At 51.8% G+C, this 22,511-nt stretch overlaps 1 protein-coding gene across 1 annotated transcript in view; it reads left to right on the top strand.

Annotated features, from left to right (window-relative positions):
• Positions 1-22,511, top strand: part of URB1 (URB1 ribosome biogenesis homolog) — a 74,594-nt gene that overhangs the window by 34,469 nt on the left and 17,614 nt on the right. The window contains exons 17-27 of the mRNA XM_030888661.2: positions 400-538; positions 1,728-1,898; positions 2,989-3,185; positions 5,571-5,792; positions 6,592-6,771; positions 8,462-9,323; positions 10,339-10,540; positions 11,325-11,511; positions 17,339-17,397; positions 20,873-21,066; positions 21,943-22,053. Of these exons, the coding sequence (XP_030744521.1) occupies positions 400-538; positions 1,728-1,898; positions 2,989-3,185; positions 5,571-5,792; positions 6,592-6,771; positions 8,462-9,323; positions 10,339-10,540; positions 11,325-11,511; positions 17,339-17,397; positions 20,873-21,066; positions 21,943-22,053 (2,524 nt within the window). The remainder of the gene's footprint in view (positions 1-399; positions 539-1,727; positions 1,899-2,988; positions 3,186-5,570; positions 5,793-6,591; positions 6,772-8,461; positions 9,324-10,338; positions 10,541-11,324; positions 11,512-17,338; positions 17,398-20,872; positions 21,067-21,942; positions 22,054-22,511) is intronic.

Here is a 22,511-nt window from a genome sequence, read left to right as displayed (position 1 = left end):
CGGCTTTATTTTTGGAATCTGTGCAATAGGAAGTTTTCGGTATGCCTTTTGAGAATGGGTTTTCATAGCAAGCAGTAGTAGGACAGAGATGGGGCATCCTGGGGGGCCCGCAGCTGAGTGCTTGCCAGCCCAGGGAAAGGCCAGCGGTTCAGATGCGCCCTTCGTTGTGCGGGCGAGCAGACAGGGCAGGCTGCTTCTGCGAAGATGCCCACCTTGGGAAGCCCTGTGGAGCAGTCCTGCTCTGTCAAGGGGGGTCGGGATGGGTCAGAGAGGAAACTGAAGTAAAACCACTGCTCAGAGGAAGCTCTCTTCCCTATATTGTGGCCGCTGGCACCTGTGGCCTTTCCCCGTTGCCCTGTGGCCATCTGCATGCTCTGCCCTTGCCCCCGTGGTTCCCAGGTCTTACTGACGGTGGTGGCGAATCCGTATTCATACACAGACAAAGCCTCTGACTTCGTCCAAGAAGCCAGCACCCTGCAGGCCACTCTGACGAAGCAAGAGGCCGACGATGTCAGCATCCCCATCTCCCACATCGACGGTACGGCCCTCACTCCCGCGGGTCCTGATGGTGGGATAAAGAGGGCGCGTGTTGCCGTTCTGCCTTTACGCTGAGTGCAGGCGCCCCCGCCATTTCTTTGCGTCAGGAAAACAGCTTGTTATGAAAATGAAAACCACCGAGCTTGTTAATGGAATGACCAGCCAACCAGTTGACACTTACGGTACTTGATGGTGCATTCTCATTTGTTCAGTGCTTCCCAGCCTTGGCGCATGGGGACCCTCGCGGGTCAGCACAGAAGAGCTCCGGAGGACTTCCACTGGCTTGTCTTCTGGAGGTAGAGCACCAGGTCTCTGCCGTGGATTTGAAGAGCCCATCTTGTAGTTAGGAGCTGAGAGCAAACCACGTGTGTCACCCAGGGTCCTCAGCAACCTAGGAGGGAGGGGAGGTATGATGATTTTGTAGACGAGGCAGCTGCGGCACAGAGAGGTTAAACAACATGCCTAAGCTAACACAGCCAGTAAGAAGCAAGGACAAGATTTGAATCCAGACACTCCCCAGACATTGCATTAGCCCTGGTATATACTATATATGACTGCTGCTCTGCTTTTGGTAAATCGGCGTTCCAGGGTAATACCCCGGGCTTCTCCTCTTGGCATCACTTGAGGCCATGTGGGCTGTCCATAATTCCTTCCCCTCCCCGTTGTAAATCTAAGTCCTCCCCATTACAGATTCCAATTCGTTGGGAATGTGGGGTGCTTCTTGGTTAACTCAACCGAGTAACCTGCGTTTTGTTGGCAAAGATCGTGAAACTCTATTTCATTTTGATCTTGAGGCTTTATGAAGGCAAAGTGTCATCAGTGTAGGACCAAACCGGGTGTTGATTCTTTTCCCCTGACAAAAGTATAATTTTACGTCTCTCTTTGCAAATGTTCTCCTGCCTGTCCTTCCCTCTGGGGTTCTTGGTTTCAAACCCCAGGTGGTGTCGTGGTTATGAGTTGGACTACTAGCCACAGGTCAGCAGTTTGAAACCACCTGCTGATCCACGGGAGAAAGATGGAAGAAAGAGTTATGGCTCTGGGGACCCATAGGGTCCTGTACGGTCAATGTGAGCCACTGGCTTCGTGGCAGGGAGTTTGGTTTTAGGGGGCCTTTCTGGGAAATCTTTGGAGGCTCTTACCTGAGCTCTAACCCCCCACCCCCATCCCCGACCCCCCACTTTCTGTTTCAGATGTCCTGGACATGGTGGATGTCCTGGTGGAGGGCAGCGAAGGCCTGGATGAGGAAATTGGGTTCTCGTTGAATGAAGACATGATCCTGCTCACCTTCCCATTCAGCGCGGTGGTCCCCGCAGCCCTGGAAGCCAGGAATAAGTTACTGCTTGGGACCGAGAAGAAAGCAGGTATCCATTTATGGCCCAGGTGCTCTGGCTGCATCAGGCCAGCAGAGTCAGTGTGGGGTAGGAGGTGGCGACTCTACTTGCTGGAAGCTCAGGGTAGCAGACACTCCGTCCTGCCACATCGATAACTATCCAGCTGCCTGGGCTCTGAGTACAGGGCGAGGAGGCTTGGCCGGGGGCTGATGGGAGATTTGTTATTTGAGGGATAAGTCTGCGTCCAGGCTGGCTGCATGGACACCAGCCCAACATCCGCGCTTTCTCTCCAGGTACGTTTTTGCCATCTTGAAATTAGGAATAGGAGTCATTACTTGCTGGGTGTTCGGGGAATTGCCCACATTGATCTCAGTGGCGCAGTCAGTCAGGGGAGTGCACGTTTGGGTGCAGTAATAAGCCTGCGCCTTTCAGTGACTGCATGGCCTTGATATAGCCCAATTTGGCCATGTTCTCTCCTCCCTGACTGCCCTCCAGGAGATGGTGCCCCTCTTGTAGCTGTGCCATCCTGACGCAGCTATAGCAGGGTCACCGTGGGAGCGGAGGAGAGTGGGCAGTCGGCAGGACGTGCCGTGGCCAGGCCTGGACGTGACGAGTCTGTCATGTGGTCCCGGCTCTGGAGACATGTGCCAGGAACGAGGACTGACGGGGCACCTAGCCTGTCCCTGGTCCCACAGCTTTTGCCCCAGCTTCTCTGCCCCTGGGTCTCCACCCCTGGGTCTAGCATGGAAGTCTGGCTGTGCGCCATGTGTGTTTTTAACAACAGAAGCCTAAGGGCACCTCATGTGCAGCCACCTCCCACCCATCTGCCCGTGGAGGCGTGATCAGGTTGCTGTGATGCCGAACAGGTTTCTGCAGAGCTCCCAGACGATCTCAGGGTGAGATCAGGCCATGGAAACGCGAGTCTGCAGTGGATTGTCGGGGCTGACTCAACACAGCAGACACCAGCCTGCCAGGACCCTCTGCAGTGGCAGCATCTCCCTTCCGGGAGCTATGGAGCTGGCCTAGACTTCTCTGGTTCTCGGATATTTGTGGGATGCTGAGTTGCACATGAATCATAGAGGGGCTCATGGAAAACCACCCCGCTTCTCATCCTTGGCAGGAGCAAGCATCGAGGCATACCTGACGTCAGTGCTGACGGACCTCCTCCACACCCAGAGGGACCCCCTGGCTCTGTGCCTGCTGCTCCAGGCGTCCGACAAGCTAGAGCCCTTGGCGGGCTCCCCGTGGGGCAAGCAGCTCTGCCGGTTTCAGAAATACTACAGCCTCTGGATCCCGGAGCAGGCCCGCGAGGCCATGGTGAGCGCCGCCTCTCCACAGAGCCAGGGCAGACCCCGGAAAACACTGTGCCTTCTTCCGTGGGCCACGGCTGGGTACCCCTGATGCCCTGACCATGACCATGACAGTTACCCGATCATGGCTTCTTTTCGATTTGGCTGGGCACTGCTGTTCTCGTTTTTCCTTCTTTTTAATCATTTTATTAGGGGCTCATACAACTCTTATCACAATCCATACACACATCATTGTATAAAGCGCATTTGTACATTCATTGCCCTCATCATTCTCAAAACATTTCCTCTCCACTTAAGCCCCCGGCATTAGGTCCTCATTTTTCCCCTCCCTCCCCGCTCCTCCCTCCCATTTTTCCTTCTAAATGACCAATGCACACTTGCCTTTAGCCACTCTCCTAAGGATGCTAGCTGGTCCCTAGACGTAGCAGTTCTCAGCCTTCAGACTTGGCCCTGGGAGCACCCACCAAGTTTCATCTTGCTTAGACTGAGAAAGAAAAAGATATACACACACACGTATACATACATATACATATGTGTATATACATATATACAGTTCTGGCTGTAACCAGCCAGCCCCCAACCCACCCCCAGTCAAGTCAGTTCCTACCCATAGCAGCTCTGTAGGGCAGAGAGAGCCCCTAAGGGTTTCTGAGACTATCTGTCGTTTTGAGAGCAGGCAGCCTCATCTTTGTTCTGTAGAGTGGCTGGTGGATTTGAACCACCACTTTATAGTTAGCAACCCAAGGCACAGCACCCTACTGCAGGTTTTTTATGAATGCCGGGAAAGGCATGACATAAGCCTGGCTGAGTGTGGTTTAGCGGGACTCGAGAAAGCCGGCCGTGTGGCTCTCTTTGGCGGTGTTGGTGACAGCGGCTGATACGGACTGCACGTGTCCTGTGTGCTAGGCTTCATATGAAGCGTGCCGCGTGTGTTGTAAGCTGCTTCATCCTCACAGCTCTGAAGTAGGTCAAGACCTAACCTCACTCCACAATTGGGGACACCAAGGCAAAGAGCCCTCCAGCAGTCAGGACTGGAGGCAGGCTCTCCCCAGGGAGCACACCCTTGACTGCTGCCACCCCACTGTGTGCTGGGGGAGGGGCCATGGTCATGGTCATGGCATGGATGGGCGTTCAGGGTGACGCCTCACCAGCATTCAGTCTGAGTGTCGGCTCTGTTGCGTGAGGTGCAGTGGCGATTCTCACACTCCAGGACGTACCACAGGCCCTTGGGGACTTGCTCAAGCCCATCCCGGCCCCGCGGTTCTGATTTGTTTGGTCCAAAGTAAGGCCAGAGACTTCCAGCAAGGTCTCTGGAGCTGCCATCACTGCTGGAAGGCCACACTGAATGCTGAGGGCACAGCTAGCCGAGCTTGTTCGCCTCGGGAGCTCCGCGGTAACGTTATAAGGCCCATGTGGTAGATCAGGAAGCCAGCAATGCGTTATAAGGCCCATGTGGTAGATCAGGAACCCCACGATAATGTTATAAGGCCCATGTGGTAGATCAGGAACCCCACAATAACGTTATAAGGCCCATGTGGTAGGTCAGGAAGAAGGCAATGCGTTATAAGGCTCATATGGTAGATCAGGAACCCTGCGAGAACGTTATAAGGCCCATGTGGTAGATCAGGAAGTCGGCAATGCATTATAAGGCCCATGTGGTAGATCAGGAAGCCGGCAATGCGTTACAAAGCCCATGTGTTGGATTGGGAGGCAGTTTGACGTTAGAAGAAATGGTCAACGGGAAGCAGAATGACTCCAGAGTACAGTTCATCCCTTGTCCTGTCCACAAGCTCTGATTACAGCTTGGGGGAGCCTGGCCGGGCCTGGCTCCTTGCAGAGTGGAACTTCCCAAAGTTTCCAGGCACCGGTGCTCGGGACATCCAGTAAAGCCCTCTCTCTCCCCAGCTCACTCGGCTGCCACCTGCAGTGTGTGCTCCTGAGGGCGCAGTGGCCCCGCATTGGTTCCCGAGGGTAGCCGTGCTACACATGCTGCGCGTGGGTGCCTTTGAGTTCCTCTCAGTCCCGGAGGTTGACAGTGCGCATCCGGGTCTTGGCCCTGTTGTTGATTTCTTCCTCCTGGATACTCACATGCCCCCTCCCCAGCTGTGTCCATTCTGCTGTGGATGATTCAGGGGTGATTAGATCTGGAACCCACCCTGCTCAGGCACGGCCATTACCCCCGAGGCACAGGGTCGGGGTTCTAACACGCGGGCGGGGGGTCACAACTCCCCACTGCTCAGCGTGGACCACTCCCGGAGCCACGGTGGCACTATATTGGCCGTGGTTTACTTCCAAGGAGCTTCTTAACTTCTTGAGGCTACTGTGAGATCCCCCCTGGGTGGGGAGCGTCTGTCACCCTGGGTCTCCTCCCTGCTCACTTGTCTCCTCTCAGCCTCTGCAGGCCTCAGGCCGCACTGCACCTTGTGCTCCTGCCCCAGATGCCCCCTTCGCCGCGCTGCTGAAGGCGGCCTACGAGGAGGAGGGCGCGCTCCTGCACGAGGGCATCGAGGCCCAGCTGCGGGGGGCCATCCCGCACCTGCCGCTGCAGCAGGTCCCCCGGGCCACGAAACAGCTGCTGCTCTACCTCCGGACCACTGTGGAGAACTTCAGCCAGGTCTGCCTTGCCCTTGCCCCTTGTCCAGCCTTCCCGCCCCCAGGCACGGTGACTTTGCAGGGTCCAAAGGAGCGACAGGGCTGGGTGGAAGGAGCCTGGTGGCAGCATTTAGGCTGTGGAGGTTCTAGCCGTGGGGTCACTGTGCATTGGGATCGGCTCAGCAGCTACAGACCTGGAGCTGGAAGAGGCTCCGGGGACACTGTTGACCCAGCCTGCGTGTGGGCGGCTGAGCAGAACTGGGCCCGCAGATTCTCAGCGACTCTCAGGAGTAGATGGCCAGCCCTTTCCTCTCAGGCAGTGCTGGGCTGATTGGGGCCTCCAACCTTTCAGAGAGCAGCCAAGCCCACTAACCGCTGGCACCCCCAGAACAAGGTCCTCTTAAAGTAAACCCCCCTCCCTCCCTCCCACGGGCTTTCTTGGGGCACTCACTGGGTCCCTCATTGAGCATCCTGTGTCCAGGGCAGTTGGCTCACACACGTTGGGCTTAGCGTTGGAGGTGGGTCCTATCCCCTCATTTTGTCAAAATGCTCCTTTCCAGATTCAGGCAGAAACATCTGTTGCATGAAACGTGTCTTTGAGGCTGTGGCATTTTGCAAATACGAGGGAGTCTTCGAAAGTGCGTGGGGGAAACCCATGGTCTTTCCATTGCATTTTCCTGTGAAGGTTTTGAAGCCCCTTGTCCTCTGCACAAGGGAACTGTGCAATCCTTGGGTTCCACTCTGCCGGGGTTGCTCCTCTGACACGGGGCAGGCAGTCGCTGTCCAGAGACTGAGGGCTCGTGTTCTTCTCCTCCTCACAGCTGGGCCGGAGTGCGGGGCCAGCCCTCCTGCAGTGCCTCACGGGGCTCCTCCAGGCCCTGCTGGTCCACTGTGAGCACCTGGGTGCCCAGAAGCAGCCGCGAGGCCAGGCCACCCAAGCCGAGGCCGACCTCTTCCTGGACATGGAGTCCTTGGCCTCTCTGGAGCTGGCCAGTGACCAGGTACTTCCACCTGCCCCTGAGGGGCCTTGGGAGCTGTTTTCGGTCACGTCTCAGATGAACTGTCTTTCTGGCCTCCCCCGACGGCCTACAGACCTGTAGGAAAACGGAGAGAAACTAAGAGAAGTTGTTACAAGGCCCCCACCCAGAGATGAGCACCCTCTGCCCGGGCCTCTACCTGTTTGTGTTCACTCAGCCCGGCAATATCCCTGTTCTGGAGACTGTGAGAGGTGTGGCCCCAGGGTGATTTCTCTGTACGTAGTCACAGCCCGTGCTGAATGGTGGGAAGGTGGTGGGCAAGGCTTTCCAGTCTGCGCAGCACTGCGCTGGGGGGTAGGGGTGGGAGGGAGGCAGCAAACACATTCCCCTCTCCTGCCTGGGGCAGCTGGCTGTAGATTGGGGCCACGGTGACTGTGCTCTCACCGTTGAAGAGGCCAGTCTACTTCTCAGCCTGATGCAAATACATGGCTTCCTTCCTCTGGTCCCGAAGTTGAGACTCGGGGGGATTTGTTCCTGAATCCCAACTCTTGGGGCCCTCACGTGCAATAGGATGAAACGCCGCCTGGTCATGTGCCCTCTTGATGACCGTGGGTCTTGCCGGGCCCCGTGCATTTGAGTGTCTTCCTTTCCCGGGGCTCATCTTTCGGCACTCTGTCCGGCAATATTGGAACCAACTCCCCAGGCTTTCTGGCTGGAAGCTTCCCTGGAAGGTGGCTGCCATGGGTGACCGTGTTGGCATTTGGAAAACAGTGATACTGCTTGTAGCATCCCAGCAGCATCCAAGCCGCCCCATGACCACAAAGTGACAGGGGACAGCTCATTGTCGTAGGAGCAGCCAGCCCGTGTGGGACCAAGCAGTGCTGCCATGGGACGTACTGTTTCTCAGCTCAGCGGCGCTGGCTTGGAAAGCGTGGGTGCTGTCTCCTTCCCTCCTTTGAGAATAAATAAAGCTAGAAGAAGGTTGGCTCCTGGCCCTGGGGACTGGCATAACGTCCGTGACTCGGGATCATTGTTAACGAGGCTCTGTGTAACAGTGAGTCGTAATTGGCTCTCATCTCACACTGGCTGTCTTCTGAACAGTGGTGTAGACCCAGCCGGCTGTGTTGGATCTCATTTCGCTGGGGAATTGAGGGCAGGGAGGGCGCACTTGAGGCTTAGCCCATCTCAGAGTGGACGCAGGATTCCCATTTGTTCAGGATGGAGAATAACCTTCCTCTCCGGGACATGTGTGCCCAGCTAAGACATGCTCACCTGCTTAGTGGTCAGGTGCATGGAAGGGCGAGCCTGTGAGGAAGGAACAGAGTGGGCAATTGACCCCAGCCTCATTCTGACGCTCTCACAGGACCTGTCCCCCCAAAGGGGCGAGACCTGGGGGCAGGTAGCTGCACAGTCAACTCATTCAGTAGGTGCACCTGGGCTTCGCAGGAGTCTGGCCAGGTCACTGTCCAGTTCCCGTGGTGCTCACCGCTGTGTGTGGGAGAGACAGGTGGCTGGCAGCACTGTGCCTGAGGGTGGAGATGGGGTGCGGTGGGCAGCCTCGCAGCCTTGCACCGGCAGCATCTAGGTTCCGGCTTGCTGATGCTGGGTTAGTGTCTGGCCAGTGGTGACCACTGGCCCGTGCCTGGCTGCCGCTGATCACTGGCCCATGCCTGGTCGCCTCTGTGGTGACGCGTGTGCTCTGCTCATTCTCCAGACGCTGGAGGAGGTGCTGGTGGCTGTCCTCAGACATCCCACGCTGGACAGCTGGTTCCTGGCCCTGGAGCAGCAGGCCCTGCCCCCCCATACCCTCAGCCCCATCCTCGTGAAGCTGCTGGCAGCCGGGCTGAACACTGGGGTTCTTCAGCTGCTGGTCACGAGCGCCCCCATTCTCCAGAACATCGGCCAGCTGGGCCTCCTCAGCCGGTACCTGGAGGCCATCACCCAGAGTGTGCTGAAGGAGCTGCGCATCCGGAGGGCGGGTACGGGCCTGGCCCAGGCGTCATTCAGGACCCTCCCGCAGCTGGAAGCCCTGCAGGCACTGCACCCATACATGGGGGGTACCCAGATCCGAGAGATCACCCTGGCTCTGCTGGGCCTGCCTGAGGTCTGCCTGGTGGCCCAGAGGCCCACCAAGTCCCCTAGGCAGGGGAAGCACCTGAATGCTCTCGGCAAGATGCTGGTCCAGCTGTTGACCGGCAGCCCCCAGGACCAGCTGCCGCGTGGCGAGCTCCTCTGCGCCACCGAGTACGTGAGGGGTCTGGCGGCCTTGCTTCCCACACTGGCCATGGAGGAGCTGGACGCGGTGTTCCTCCACACTCTGCAGAGAAACCCCGAGCTGGCCCCCGTGGTCGGGGTTGGCCTCCTCGACTACTGCTTGGCCCGGCAGACGCCGGTGGCCCTGGACACTGTCAGCCTGCTCCTGCAACAAAGCTGCACCCACCTGCTGCGGTTTGAGCTGTGGTGCCTGCAGGCCGGCTCCAGGCGTGTCCTACAGGGGAACCTTGATGTCTTCCTCCCCCTCGTCCACGTGTACCTCCAGTGCAGCTCTCTGGGACATTTCACACGCCCAGCAGGAGGTACGGTCTGGCCCTGGGGGCCTGAAGGGGTGGGCTAGTGAGGTGAATTGCGTGTTCTTGCCTCAGCTCAGGGACCTCACCTCTTAGCGTGTGGCTTAATTCCCTTCACTGCCCAGGCCCAGCTTAGAGGACTCAGAATTCTGACCCCACACTACTCCCCGAGCCCTCCAGCCTCCCCAGCCTTCTGTCCCAAGGTGTAGCTCCTTGTGTCCCCTTGACCCTGGGCTGTCGCGCAGACCACGGCTGTACCTTGTCTGGTTGAGGGGGTCGTGTCAGACTACTGCATCGCTCAGCCCACCTGGCCTTTCCCAGCTGGAGCGGCAGTTCCGGGAAGCTGATCCTGTGCCCGGCTTCTTTCATCAGGCACCTTTGAGCTGCTCAGATTTATTTCTGTTTCCTGAGCGTGTGAGCAGTTTTTCACTTTGCTGCTCTGCCTCCATTTTATATAACTTCATGTCAGTTACAAGATCGGGTTTTTGTTTCATTAATTGTGATATAACATGGCCCGGTCCGACGTTCCTCACGTGTGCAATTTGGTGGCATTCGGTGTGCGTGTCGGATCATGTAACCATCACCATCATTCGTTTTCACGGCTTTTTCAACCCCCTTAATGAGAGAGGTTTCTTTTTTTTAATGTAGCAGGCACCCACCCTCTCCTACCACTTCCAGGAGTGGGTGTCTAGTAGGTACCCAGTCCACCTCTCAGTGAACGCAGCCCTTGGGAGACCCGATCCCTCCCTGGTAGTCCGGGACATTTGTTAGTGTTAGCTGATGAGAAGGAACGAGTGGCATGCTGATGATTGTTTAACCGCCAGCCGGCTCTGGGGGAAGGCTGCTTCAGAGCACCCGCCAATTTCCATGGTGTAAATACCCTGCCGCAGCCGATTTCAAGGTGCCAGAGTGACTGACACCAGCTGGCTCGGAAGATTCCTAAAGAGAGCAGCTTTGGCAAGCTGGCATGAGCCGGCTCCAGCGCACTGTTGTATGCATCTACCTCTCTTTGTGTCTGCCCCAGTGCCCTCTGCTGTCATGCCCGTTTTGAGGAAGACCCTGTGGAGGCAGCTGCAGGACCAGCTCCTTGGTGCTGATAGCCTCCCTGAATGTGGTCTCCACCCGGATGTCCTCTCCCAGCTGGTCCCCTTCGTGAGAGCCAAGGATCTCCGGGTTCTCATGGACCACCTGCCCACCCTGCTGCAAGCGCCAAGCAGTCATAAGAGGTATGAAGGCTTATATTGCTGGCTCACCGCTCCCCACTCCTTTGCACCATTCCCTTTCTCTCTCTGCTATTGCCTTCATTCAGGCTGGGTCCCAGCCCTTGTGGGTTTCGGAGGCTGTGTATCTGCTGAGCAGAAAGCTGGTGGTTTCAAATGGTTGACCTTAAGGTGGGCAGCCCACCAGCAGACTAATTTATTGAAGAAACTCTGCACCGTGATGGCCGTCCGTGAGAGGACAATTCCTGTGTGAACCCTTCCATCCATTTTTGCCTGGAACAGCTGTATCTCTACAAGCGATCCCTCAGTGTGATTCCTGCAGAGCAGTGCTTCGCAACTGAGGGTGGCTTTGTCCCCTGGGGTCCTTTGACAATGCCTGACATCCTTGCTTGTTCTGAGGAAGGATGTGATCCTGGCATCCAGAGGGTGGAAGCCCGGGATGCTGCTAAGCATGCTACAATGCACAGGATACCTCCCACCACAGAGAATTGTCTGCTCCCAAATATCAGTAGTGCTAACGCTGAATAACCCTGACTCATATCCTTTTTCTGGTGTGCTAATATGTTTCCACACTCCACTTCCCTCCCTATCCCCAGTCATAAAGCTTGTTACATCTCTGATGTTTGATGGGAGGCAGGGCAAGTCTAGGATTCCTGTGATTGAGTCATGTGGGGAGCAGGATGTGAGGCAGGAGTGTATGCCACTGTCCTCTGCCCCACACGGCCCGTTGTAGTGCTGGGTTACCTGTGAAAGCGTCTCCTGTGACTGTGCCATTTGTCCTCCGCTGCAGCTGGATTGTGGCTGACGCTGTCTCCCTCGTCTTGGAAGGATCCGCAGAAGAGCTGCACACCTGGAAAAAGATTCTTCTGGAATCGTGTATTAAATGGCTGATCGTGTCTTTTAGTGACAGCCAGCAAGACCATGACAGTACTCGGGATCTGGAGAAGCCAATGCTTCTGAGATTAACAGAGCTGTTGGTGAGTGTCTTGTCTTGGGAGGATGGTGTAATGTTGAAGGTGAAGGGTGAGACAGACCAGCAAAGCGTTACAAATACATTTCCAGCCAGGTGGCATGAATGTGGCCTGGTGGGAAGTGAGAGGAGCCTTATACAACTAGGATTCAGAGTGGTGGCTGCAGGGCAAACTCATCTTCTATCAGTTCTATCAAGTACTTTTCCTGCATCTGCTGTTAGGATCATATGGTTCGTTTGTTTGTTTTTTTCCTCTGTTAATATGGTGAATTATGTTCATTGCTTTATGATGTTAAGCCATCCTTGCATTCTTGGGATATCCTTTTTATATCCTGTTGGATTTCATTTACTCATCTTTTGTTAAGAATTTTTAAATTTACTTGTGCGCATCAAAAGACTTTACCAAAAGAGTTAAAAGAGAGAACCTATAAACGGGGGAAATATTTGCAACGACATTTCTGACAAAGGTCTAAGCTCTGACATTTACAGAAAAAGTCAAAGATGCTCTGTATCAGTGGCCATGAGAGAGATGCCGATCAGAACTGCAGTGAGATACTCTCTCTCCCCAGCAACAATGACACTGATCATCAAAACAGAAAGACACATGGCGGCACGGCTGTGGGAAGGCTGCGAATGCTTTTGCACTCCTGGTGGGCATGCAGAATGGTAAAGCCACCCTGGACCAGCATGTGCTTCCTTACAAAGCCCAAAGTAGAAAAGCCGTACAGTCCTGCATTCCCCACCTAGGTGCATGCTCTAGAGCAGGGGTTCTCCACCTTCCCCATGCCGGGACCCTTTCATGCAGGTCTCATGTGGTGGTGACCCCCACCTAACATTATTGTCGTTGCTACTTCATAGCTGTAATTTTGCTACTGCTGTGGATTATAATGCAAATATTTGGTATGCAGGATGAATTTTCATTGTTACCAATTGAACATAATTAAAGCATAGTGGTTAATCACAAAAACAATATGTACTGTATATACTCATGTATAAGCTGAGTTTTTCCAGCACTTTTTTCCCCCAGCACATTTTTAATGCAGTTTTTGTGGTAAAATTAGGTTCCTCGGCTGATATTTGATGTGGCTAATACTTGAGTGGATATGGTCATTATAATTCATGAAGTGTCGTTTTACCTCCAGTACTGCTGCTTTCAACAGAGTAGCTGCTTTTACAGGTAGCTTTCAACACAGTAGCTTCTCTCTACACACGTGTGACTGGTCCACATAAGTACATTATGGCACCAACCCTGTCACATACACCTGTCTTTGTACGGGGCGTATGTGATGGGGTTGGCGTGATGATGTCATCACGCCGGGTACTTGTACGTGGGCCTATCTGCATGTGGGCGGACCCGTCTGGAGATGGATAGAAGAGCTGTGTCTCAGTTCTTAAGACCAGTGGAAGTATGTGTTTTCCGATGGTCTAAGGCGACCCCTGTGAACGGGTCGTTCTACCCTCCAAAGGGGTCACGACCTACAGGTTGAGAACCGCTGCTCTAGAGAAATAAGAGGTGTGGCACAAACAGACGAAGCCACACGCGTACTTATTGTATTCCCAATAGCAAAAGTATGGAACCAGCGTAAATGACTATCAATAGATAATTGGAAAACTGATACATACGTGCAGTGGAATACTATGCAGTGATAAAGCATAGTGAAGTATCACAAGACGTCTCAAAGCGTGGAGGGATCCAAGGATGTCATACGAGTAAAGTAGACCATGAAGGACAGCTGTTGTGTGAGACCTCTGTTAAAACAGTGGAGAAAGGGTTGCACATACTAAGTGTGGTTCCACGGTGATTACCAGGGATGGGGCGGGGAGGGGGAAGAGAAGATCATTAACTAGATAACACGGTCCATTACCGTGAAAGCAAAGGCAATACACAGTAAGGGGGAGTTGGCACTATGTGACCACGTCGACTGAAAGGTAGGCAAGCGTGAAAGGCACCCACTGTAACTACACGTTCGACTTATTTAACACATGCTAACATGGGACCGTTTCTTTATGAGCATGGGTGTACAGTGTGTCTCTAAGAAGCTAGTTCATTTCACCCAAGTTGCTGAATTCATTGCTAGTAGTATTCTCATCTTTTTCTTTATTTGTAAAATTTAATGATACCAGGTTTCTCATTCCTGGTTATAACAGTTGTGTTTTCTCGTGTGCTAACCAATCTGGTTAGAAGTTTGTTAATTTTATTCATCTCAATGAAAAACCTTTTGATTTCTTTTTTTTTAACCATTTTATTGGCTTACAATTCACATAACGTACAACTCAACAGTTCAGTCACTTAAAGAAGAGTTGTACAATCATCACCACAATCAATTCTAGAACATTTTATTTTCTCTCGCTCTCATTGATACCAGCTCCCCATTTCTCCCTAGCCTCCCCTGCCATACCTCCAAGGAACCATTAATCCAGTTCCTGTCTCTGCATTTACCTATCCTGGATTTCATATATGGAAAAACATTTTAAAAGAAGATAACAAAATTAGCAACAATAGCAAAGTAAAACAGATGAAAACTTCAATAGGAAAGCAAGCAGAAAATATTAAAAACTAGAAAAAATTTAAAATGACCAAAGGAAAGAGCTAAATGATAAGATGTTAACTTTTAACCTAATTATATATGCAGTAATCCACCTTCCAATTCATTCTGCATGATAGCAAGTCTGTTCACATCCCTGATTCATGGTCAGAGGAGATTCATTAGAGGCTTAAATCCACATCTATTTCCCCGTCATTTTTGTTTTTTAAACTGAAACAACTTTTACATGGGTCAAAGGGAGATCAAATGATAACCTAACTGCATTTTAACCTAACTACATCTTCCATAATCAACTTTATGGTGCCCTCTGTGATAATCAAGCTATTCACATCCCTCACCTTTGCTCAGAGAGCATTCGCCAGAAGCTTAATCCATGTGTAGACCTGACAATGCATGTTGGGCTTCCGCTGTCATCCACAGCCTTCTGCAAACCAGGTCTTCAGAAGTTAAGCTCTGATACCATTCCCTCCTTTAGATTTCGAATTTTCATTTTACAATCCTTGGATCACATAGGCTCGTGTGCTTCTTCCACGTTGACTTAGTTGATGCCTCGCTTGTTTGATGGCTGCTTGTTTGAAAGCAAGTCATTAAGACCCCAGATGCTGTTCCTTCTAATAGTTATGCACCATCTAGTTTCTTCACCACACTTTACTATAGCACCCATATCTTCAGTGATCTCGTCATGAGGGAGGTTGAGCATCAAGCAAGGCCAAGTCATAAGAACTAATTGTTCTTAGATTGAGGCTGGAATTATGTGTGAGTCCCAGGTCCTTTTATATAGCTATGGTTTATGTATCTGGTTTACCTTAGAGATATCATTGTCTTTTTTTGTGTTCATATGTTTTTTGGGTTTTTTTCACTGTCATTTTATGTTAGAGAACATTATCAATCATATTCCTGCAGTGTAAGATAGATCTATTGATAATGGCATTAATTTAGCCAATGGCATAGAATTTAAAACAATATCGAGAAAAGGAAATTATGTACGTATAGCCCAACAATGAACCGCAATACATGAATTGTTGATGTGCACAGGTTAAACTCTTAAGTGATTGGACACTATTTATACTAACAATGGGAGTTGTTGATAGGTCAAAACAATAATATTCATTGACAACACCAGAGACATGCCTACCAGATTAATACATGTCATAATAAAGCAAAGAAGGCAGTAAAATAGATAGTAAGTCTATGCTAGTTCCGGCCGACCATTCATTATGCACCTTCAGTGCAAGAGATTCTAACCAAAGTGCAGCCTACGCTCTTTCTGTGCCCATGGGATCACAGTCATCAGCTCCTCTCACACTAGGGAGTTTCAGCCTTGAGTCCAAGGGCTACAAGTGAGTTTGAGGTAAAGCCTCGTTTACTTAGCAAGACTTCCACATGATGTGGGAGCCCTCTGATGTGGCCCATGAAGGATGTTGCACTCTTTGAAAGAACAGAGTCCCAAGTCTCAGTAGTCTATAGTACACATTCATTTTTCATTCAGTGATACATTTTTCTTTGGTCTATGAGTTATTGAGACGTATATAAATCTTCATGTTATTGATTTTTAAAGTTCATTTCACGTCTTTAGAGAATATATTTCACATGACCTGAATTCTTTTAACAGTTAATGAAATTGGTTTATAGACCAGAATGTGGTTTATCTTGCAAATATTTTTGTGCACATGAAATCAATGAGTTCTCTGTTATTTTGCATGGAGTGTTATAGGCATTAATTCAAGTGGTAGATAGGTTGTGCAAACATTCTATATCCTTAGTGATTTTTTTTGTCTATTAATAATTGAAAGAAATGTATTGGACTAATCTCTAGGTATAAAGTAGATTTATTTTTCTCCTTGCAGTTTTGTCAGTTTTAGCTTCCTGTGTTGGGAAGCTCTGTTTTTAGTTGTATGAATGTTTAGAATTTTGATGAATCTTAATGAGCTTGTTTCTGGTATCATGACATGACTGTCTTTCACCCTAGCAAGATTCTTTGCTCTATGCTGACTCACAGCAACCCCCTGTGGGTTTCTGAGACTGATACTGTTTACAGGAGTAGAAAGTCTTCCTCCTGCAGAGCTGCTGGGGGTTTCGAACCGCCGACCATGTGGATTGTGCCCAGTGCGTAACCACTACACCACCAGGGCTCCTGTATTGCAAATATAAGGGGAAAAAAATCTTCTTTAAAAAAGAAGGTACAATGCCCCCCTGCCCAGAACCATCCCATGATGTTTGGTAAATATCCTTCTTGCTAAATATGGATGGTGTGTACATGTGCGTCATAAAAATTAAATATGTTTAAGTACAAACAGGATCGTGCCTGCTGTTTGAAGCCTAGAATTTTTTTCCTTTTTCCTTTTGAAGCGCATTGAGAGATTTTTCCCTGTCAGTGACTCAGGGCCTGCAGTGGCCCCTGGTCTTCCCCAGGTGGGTGGATGTCGCATGGTGGATTTAAGCACTCAAATATTGCAGACCCTCCATGTGCCCACCTGCCGTGTGCTTGCTATGACAGAGTGAACAACATTGCCTGGCCCTTCTCTGCACCTTTGGTGACTGCTCGCCTTCCGGCAAGTGCCTGAAAGAGGAGCTGCTGCGGGGAAAGACCAGGGTCCGGTCGCCTCTCAGTTTCCTTCACATTCTGTTGGGCACCGAGGTTCCCCCAGCCCACCCAAAGTCTAGGCACACTCTGCCCTTGGAAGGTCTGTTTCCCACCTTGATCTGCCCATTCTACCCACCTCTCCACGGGACTCTCCTGGGACCCAGTGCGCGGGAGCTGGCAATGTCCAGTCGCGCTGCTTCGGTGATAAGAGGGAAACCACCACATCGGGGCTGCTTGCTTGGGGTGTTCCCTCCGCCCACTGGTGAGCTGGCATGCGAGAAACTGTCAGAGTGCCCAGCAGGAAGCAAAATAAGCAGCCACAGCTATTGTTCGGCTAACCATCGCCCACATTGAACGACTTTCACTTTGCTTCCGGGGTCTGCATTTTAGCCTTTGCTCTGTTCTGAGGTAGATCTTGGTTCTGCTTCCTGCCCCTCCTCCGCCCCGTAACTTTGAGCCAGTTCCCACTGGTCACACATTGCACAGAGAGGGGCCATCGCAAACGGAGGGCACTCGTGAAAGCTGGAATGGTCGTCGGAGCATCGCTTTTCAAATCTTTACTCCCGTACGTTACAGTGGAAGAATCTAGGCCAGAGACGCAGGTGCCTTTTTGCAGGTTCACAGCTTGAGCATTTTGTAATTTAAACAATCATTTGGGATGATGCGTATGTATTCTTTGGTTTTGTTTTTTTTCACCCCCTTAGCAATCCGTTAAAGAAGTTGACCCAGGTGACTGGCAGAGATTTGTGAAGACTGGACTCAGGTGAGTTGCTGCTCCTGTTCCCGGCGTGGGGTGGTTCAGTGACGTTTCAGATGTCACCGGTCATGCAAAGCCGGTGTCAGCAAGGCATGGCAGGGCCGTCCGACCTCTTCTAGCGTCACAGGGGGGAGGAGGTGCCAGGGAAGCAGACCAGGGCTGGTTTCTGTGAGAGAGGTCAGACAGTTCTGACACAGCTGATCCTGTGGCACTCTTCTGGGTTTAGTAATTTGTGGCAATGGACACAGAGCTCACAGGCTACACTCATGATTAGGGGTTTATTAGGGAAGTCGGTTATAATTTAGGGTCAGGAGTGACTCAGGATGCATTTGTTGTTTTTATCCAGTTGGGACAGCTTCTCAGCTGTGCGCACAAATGGGCTTTTCTCAGCCCTGGTACCTTTGGGTCTGGCCTAGCCTCTTCCTTCCTTTGGCGAGTGTTACGGAGCTCTTCAGCTCTTCCAGTACGTGCCCGGGGCACCCGCCTCTGCCAGTAAGCCTTGGCCTGAAGATGCGCGACTCTAGCTCCACGGGTCAGGTTGCCCACCGCACCGTCTCCTGACAGTCTCCTCCTTCTGCAATCTGTTGCTGCCATTCTCTGATGCTGCCTCTCACCATCTCATACTGTCTCCAGTGTTACCGCTTCTTGTCTGTCTCTTGGGTCTAGGATAAGGTGGCCAGATTTTAATATTGGTAAAGCGGGACACCATTGATAAAACTCATATCCTGGCGAAATAGCCACATGGCAGCCGAAAACCGCATACCCCAGCTTGTCATGCATTCTTTCCAAAAATCAGGACTTTTTTAAAACGCCACGGGACGTGGGAAAAAATGTTAAAAATCGGGACGTCTGGTCACCTTAGTCTAGGAGGCACTCAGCTCAGAGCTCCTGGCTCCACAGGGTACTTCACTCCTAGCTCTTCTTTCTTGGTGACTGTAAGGTCTCCCCTCTGCCTCAGGGGCGGTTTCATTTTAAGCCTCGTGGGATTGCAAAACGGACGTATCCCCTTGTTAGGGTTCCATAAACCTGATGCGCATGGAGCCCTGGTGATGTAGTGGTTATGCATTGGGCTGCTAACCCCAAGGTCAGCCACAAGTTGAAACCAGCAACTGCTCACAGGAGAGAGATGAGGCTTTCTATCCCCATGAAGAGTTACAGTCTTGGAAACCCACAGGGGCAGTGCTATCCTGTCCTATAGGGTCACTATGAGTTGGAATTGACTTGGCCGCAGTGAGTTCTAACCCCACAATGTTGCCTTGCACCTCATTAGCCTTATTAGCCAGCTGTCCAATTTCCGTGGTAGGTCACAAACACCTCATTGGTATAGTCCCACTCAGGCATTCGGTGGGGGTTATAAGAGCTTGGCCGAAAAGGCCTTTATAGAGATCCCCACCACACTGCATCTGTGTATAGAGCAGGTGTTGTTCCAGATTTAGAGAAAGGTGTGGATTGTTGAGCAGGCGGGTAATTTGCCTGTTGGAATGTTGGATGTTTCTGATGAAAACTAGAGGAGCAGCCCTTTTAAAAATGAAATAATTTACAAACCCAGAAATGGCTCAGTAATGCAGCAGGACCCACATGTAGAAAATGGTGCCAGATTCTGTGGTTGCTGTAATTCGTCCTCTTCCATCCCTCCACCCACTGAAGGTCATCATTCCTGGGACTGAGCTCTCTCAGGCCCATGCAAGTTTTCATAGTTTGATTTTGTGTCAGTATGTTGCTTTAAGCAGTAATATTGTTTAGTGGTTTTAATATGGCACACTAATTTCCAGCCAGCGCACCTTCTGGGAAGCCACCACGGTCCACCTGTTTGTGGAAGCTTGCGTGTTGCTGTGATGCTGAGTAGCTATCAGTGGCGCTTCAAAGAAAGTCCTGGTGATCTACTTCTGAAATTCAGCTGATGCAAACCCCGGGCCACAGTAGTTCCGTGCTGAACTGGTCACAGAGAAGATGCAGGACCCACACTGTAGCATTCTGTTTGTTGTAGATGGGGGCACTGCATGCTGGGATCAACCCAACGGCCGTTAACAGCATCAGCGCCATTCTGTGTCTGTTCGTTTTTCCATCTGACTGTCTTTGATTCATTCATCACACAGACCCATGTGCTTTATTTTTACCGCTGTAGAGTATTCCACGAGGAGCCCTGGAGGCAGAGTGCTTACACGTTGGGCTACTAACTATAAGGCCCGCAGTGCAAACCCACCGGCTGCTCAGCAGGAGGAAGACGGGTTTTCCACTCCTGTGCACGCTTGCAGTCTCAGAAACCCTTAGGGGCAGTTCTCCCTTGTCCTATAGGGTCACCACTGTGAGCCAAAATCAACTCCAGGGCAGTGGATTTGGTTGGGTTTGTTTGTATGTTTTTAGAGTGGGCCTTATGACTGTATCGTGGTCTATGTAATCAGTCCCCGATGGTGGACAGCTGGGTAACTTCTTTTTTTCTGGCTTTTGCTGATACAGCTTGTTTTGCCGTCAGCATCACGGGTCTCCTGGTGCACATGTTGGCAGAGTTTCTCAGGAAGAGGGGACTTGCTGTGGGCACACTTCATTCTTGCCAGATGTTGGCATTCTCTGAGAGGTTCATTTCGCCCCGTGTCCTTGCCAACGTTTGATGTGGTCAGACTTTCAGCTTTAGCAATCAGAGAGTCCTGAATGGTGTTTGATGCTGGCTACGGTATTAATTTCCCCGTCATGGTTGGATGGAACAGCCTTATGGTGCCAAAACTAAACTCCATGCCATACTGTTGGTTCCGACTCGGAGCGACCTGATAGGATGGGGTAGAAGGGCTCCTGTGGGTTTCTGTAGCTCTGCACGGGAATGAAAAGGCCCGTCTTTGTCCCATGGAGCAGCTGGTGGTTTTGAGCTCCTGACTGTGGTGAGCAGCCAACGAGTAACCACGATACCTCCAGGGCTCCGGACCCATGATCGAGCAAGTTTAATCTGTGTGAATGACAGAACTTAGATGATGGGAGCTTAGATGGTCCCTGAAAGGTTCTCACCTGTGAAGTATGTTTGGAAATGTTTCCCAGAAAAATCAGGAGAAAAATTGCTGGATGTGTTGTGTGTGCAGTGAAACTCCGTCAGGGAAGCTCAGGCGTCCCTGAACGGGCCTCGTGGGAACCCACAGCTGCCTGTTGTGTGTCGTCACCTCGACTCCAGCAGTGGGGCAGAGGAGTCTCCACCACTGTGCTCTCTGCAGCAGCCACTGCCACGTCGTTCTCTTGTAGTGTAATTAGTGGATTCGAACTGCCAACCTTTCGAGCACTTATCCATTGCACCAATGCCAAAGGTTAACGATTCGAGTCCACCATAATTTCCCCAGAAGAGAGGGCAGGCAATCTACTTCTGAAAACCCGTCAAGCACAGTCCACTCAGACACACACACAGGCTCTCCTTGAGTCGGGGTTCATGCTTAGTGGCAACTAGTGGGTTTTTCTCTTGTTGGTTGTAGTGAATCTCTGCTCTCTTGACTCTCCCTCCTAGGCTTCGCTATCAGGATCATGCGTTCTTAAAGGCACTCCATGCTGCCATACAGCACTTGTATTTCCCAGAGAGCGCCCTGTGCACGGAACTCGTCCAGCTCCCCGTGGTCCACATGATGCTCACCCAGCATTCGCTGTTTCTGCCGAGTATGCTGCAGGCCCCAGGAGAGGAAAGCCCAGACCCCCAAGTGAAAGGTGACCTTCCCACGCCCATCCATCACACTGGCGGTGGCCCGCACTCTTCTCCATGTGTGTCCAGGGGGGGCGGAGGCATGCCACAGAGCAGACGTAGGCGGTTCAGTTTGTCGGTCCATACCAGGAACTGTTTCCCTGGACAACCACAATGCAGACCCCCTGATATTCCGTTTCAAGACCTGTTCTGTCTTACAGAGTGTATTTGAGGCCTTACTGCCTTATCATTGATGAGCATTCAGCTCCAGGAGTTAGGGAAGTTGGGAGGGGCGAAAGCAACTGTGGGAGTCTGACCCGAGGGAAATCGGATCCATGTGTGAATCTTAATGGGAAGATTGAAGCTCGCTAGGGAGAAACACTGCCACATCCCTCTTGACATCTCCCCGCGAGAGGACGCTTCCATTGCAGTCTGGGTCGTGGCTCCACCCCTAGTTCAGTAAGTGTGTCGTGACCACATGACCAAGTGCGATGTGGAAGATGGTCCAAAGGCTCTGCTTAGACAGCCGTTAGAAAGTTGCCCACATCAAGTACCAGACTGGAGACAACCATGATCCGAATAAGTAGGTTGAGTGGTGGGAACAATACAAGGGGCTTTGCTCTTCTATTCCAGCAGGGGTAGAGATAGTGAGTTTGTGGCAACATGATCATGGGGTGGGGGTACTTAATCAAGGTCTAATGGCTTAAAATTTGAGGGGGGCAATGGAGATGGACTTAAATGCCTTGTTCAGGACCTAGCACCGGAGATTATTCTGAAGACCTGTTTGATTTAATAAAAACAAACAGGGCCTAGAGAGGGACATTGGCGCCGGTCCCGGGGTGCTCTGCCCTCTGTTCTGAATGTGCCCCACTGCGGGGCTGTTTCGTGTGGCTTTCTTACAGAGGTGCTGGTGGACCTGATGTCCACAGTGGTGGAGAAGTGCCCTGCTGTTTGTGAGAGCAGCCACTTCTCAGTGCTTCTCGGGGCCTACGGGGCCACACTCAGCGTCCTGGGTAAGGATGTAAGGCCGGCAGTGTGACCCAGGGTGTGTGTGACTGTGGGGGTGTAACCTTGAGAGTGTGTGTAGCCGAGGGAGTATAGGAGGTGGGGTGTGACCTGGGGAAGTGTGTGTGTGGCAGAGACTGTGAACTGGAGAACATGTGATGATGCGTTTGTATGATTTGGGGAGTGTGGCCCAGGGAATGTGTGAGTCTGGTGTGAACCTGAGGAATGGGTGGGTTTGAGGATGAGATGAGGGGAGCATGTGCAGACTGTATGTGTGCCCTTGGCAATGTGAGCCAGGGGAGTGTGTGAATATGGGGGTATGACCCAGGGAGGGGGTAAGGATAAGTGTGCGGTGTGTACCCCTGGGAGCGTGTGAGTGTGAGTGTATAACCCTGGGAGCGTGTGAGTGCGGGTGTGTACCCCTGGGAGCGTGTGAGTGCGGGTGTGTACCCCTGGGAGCGTGTGA

This window comes from Echinops telfairi, unplaced genomic scaffold (genome assembly GCF_000313985.2).
Source record: "Echinops telfairi isolate 266 unplaced genomic scaffold, ASM31398v2 ScPeMD7_7469;HRSCAF=8507_0, whole genome shotgun sequence".
In the NCBI taxonomy this organism is placed as follows: domain Eukaryota; kingdom Metazoa; phylum Chordata; class Mammalia; order Afrosoricida; family Tenrecidae; genus Echinops; species Echinops telfairi.
This window is presented reverse-complemented; position numbering and strand designations above follow the sequence as displayed.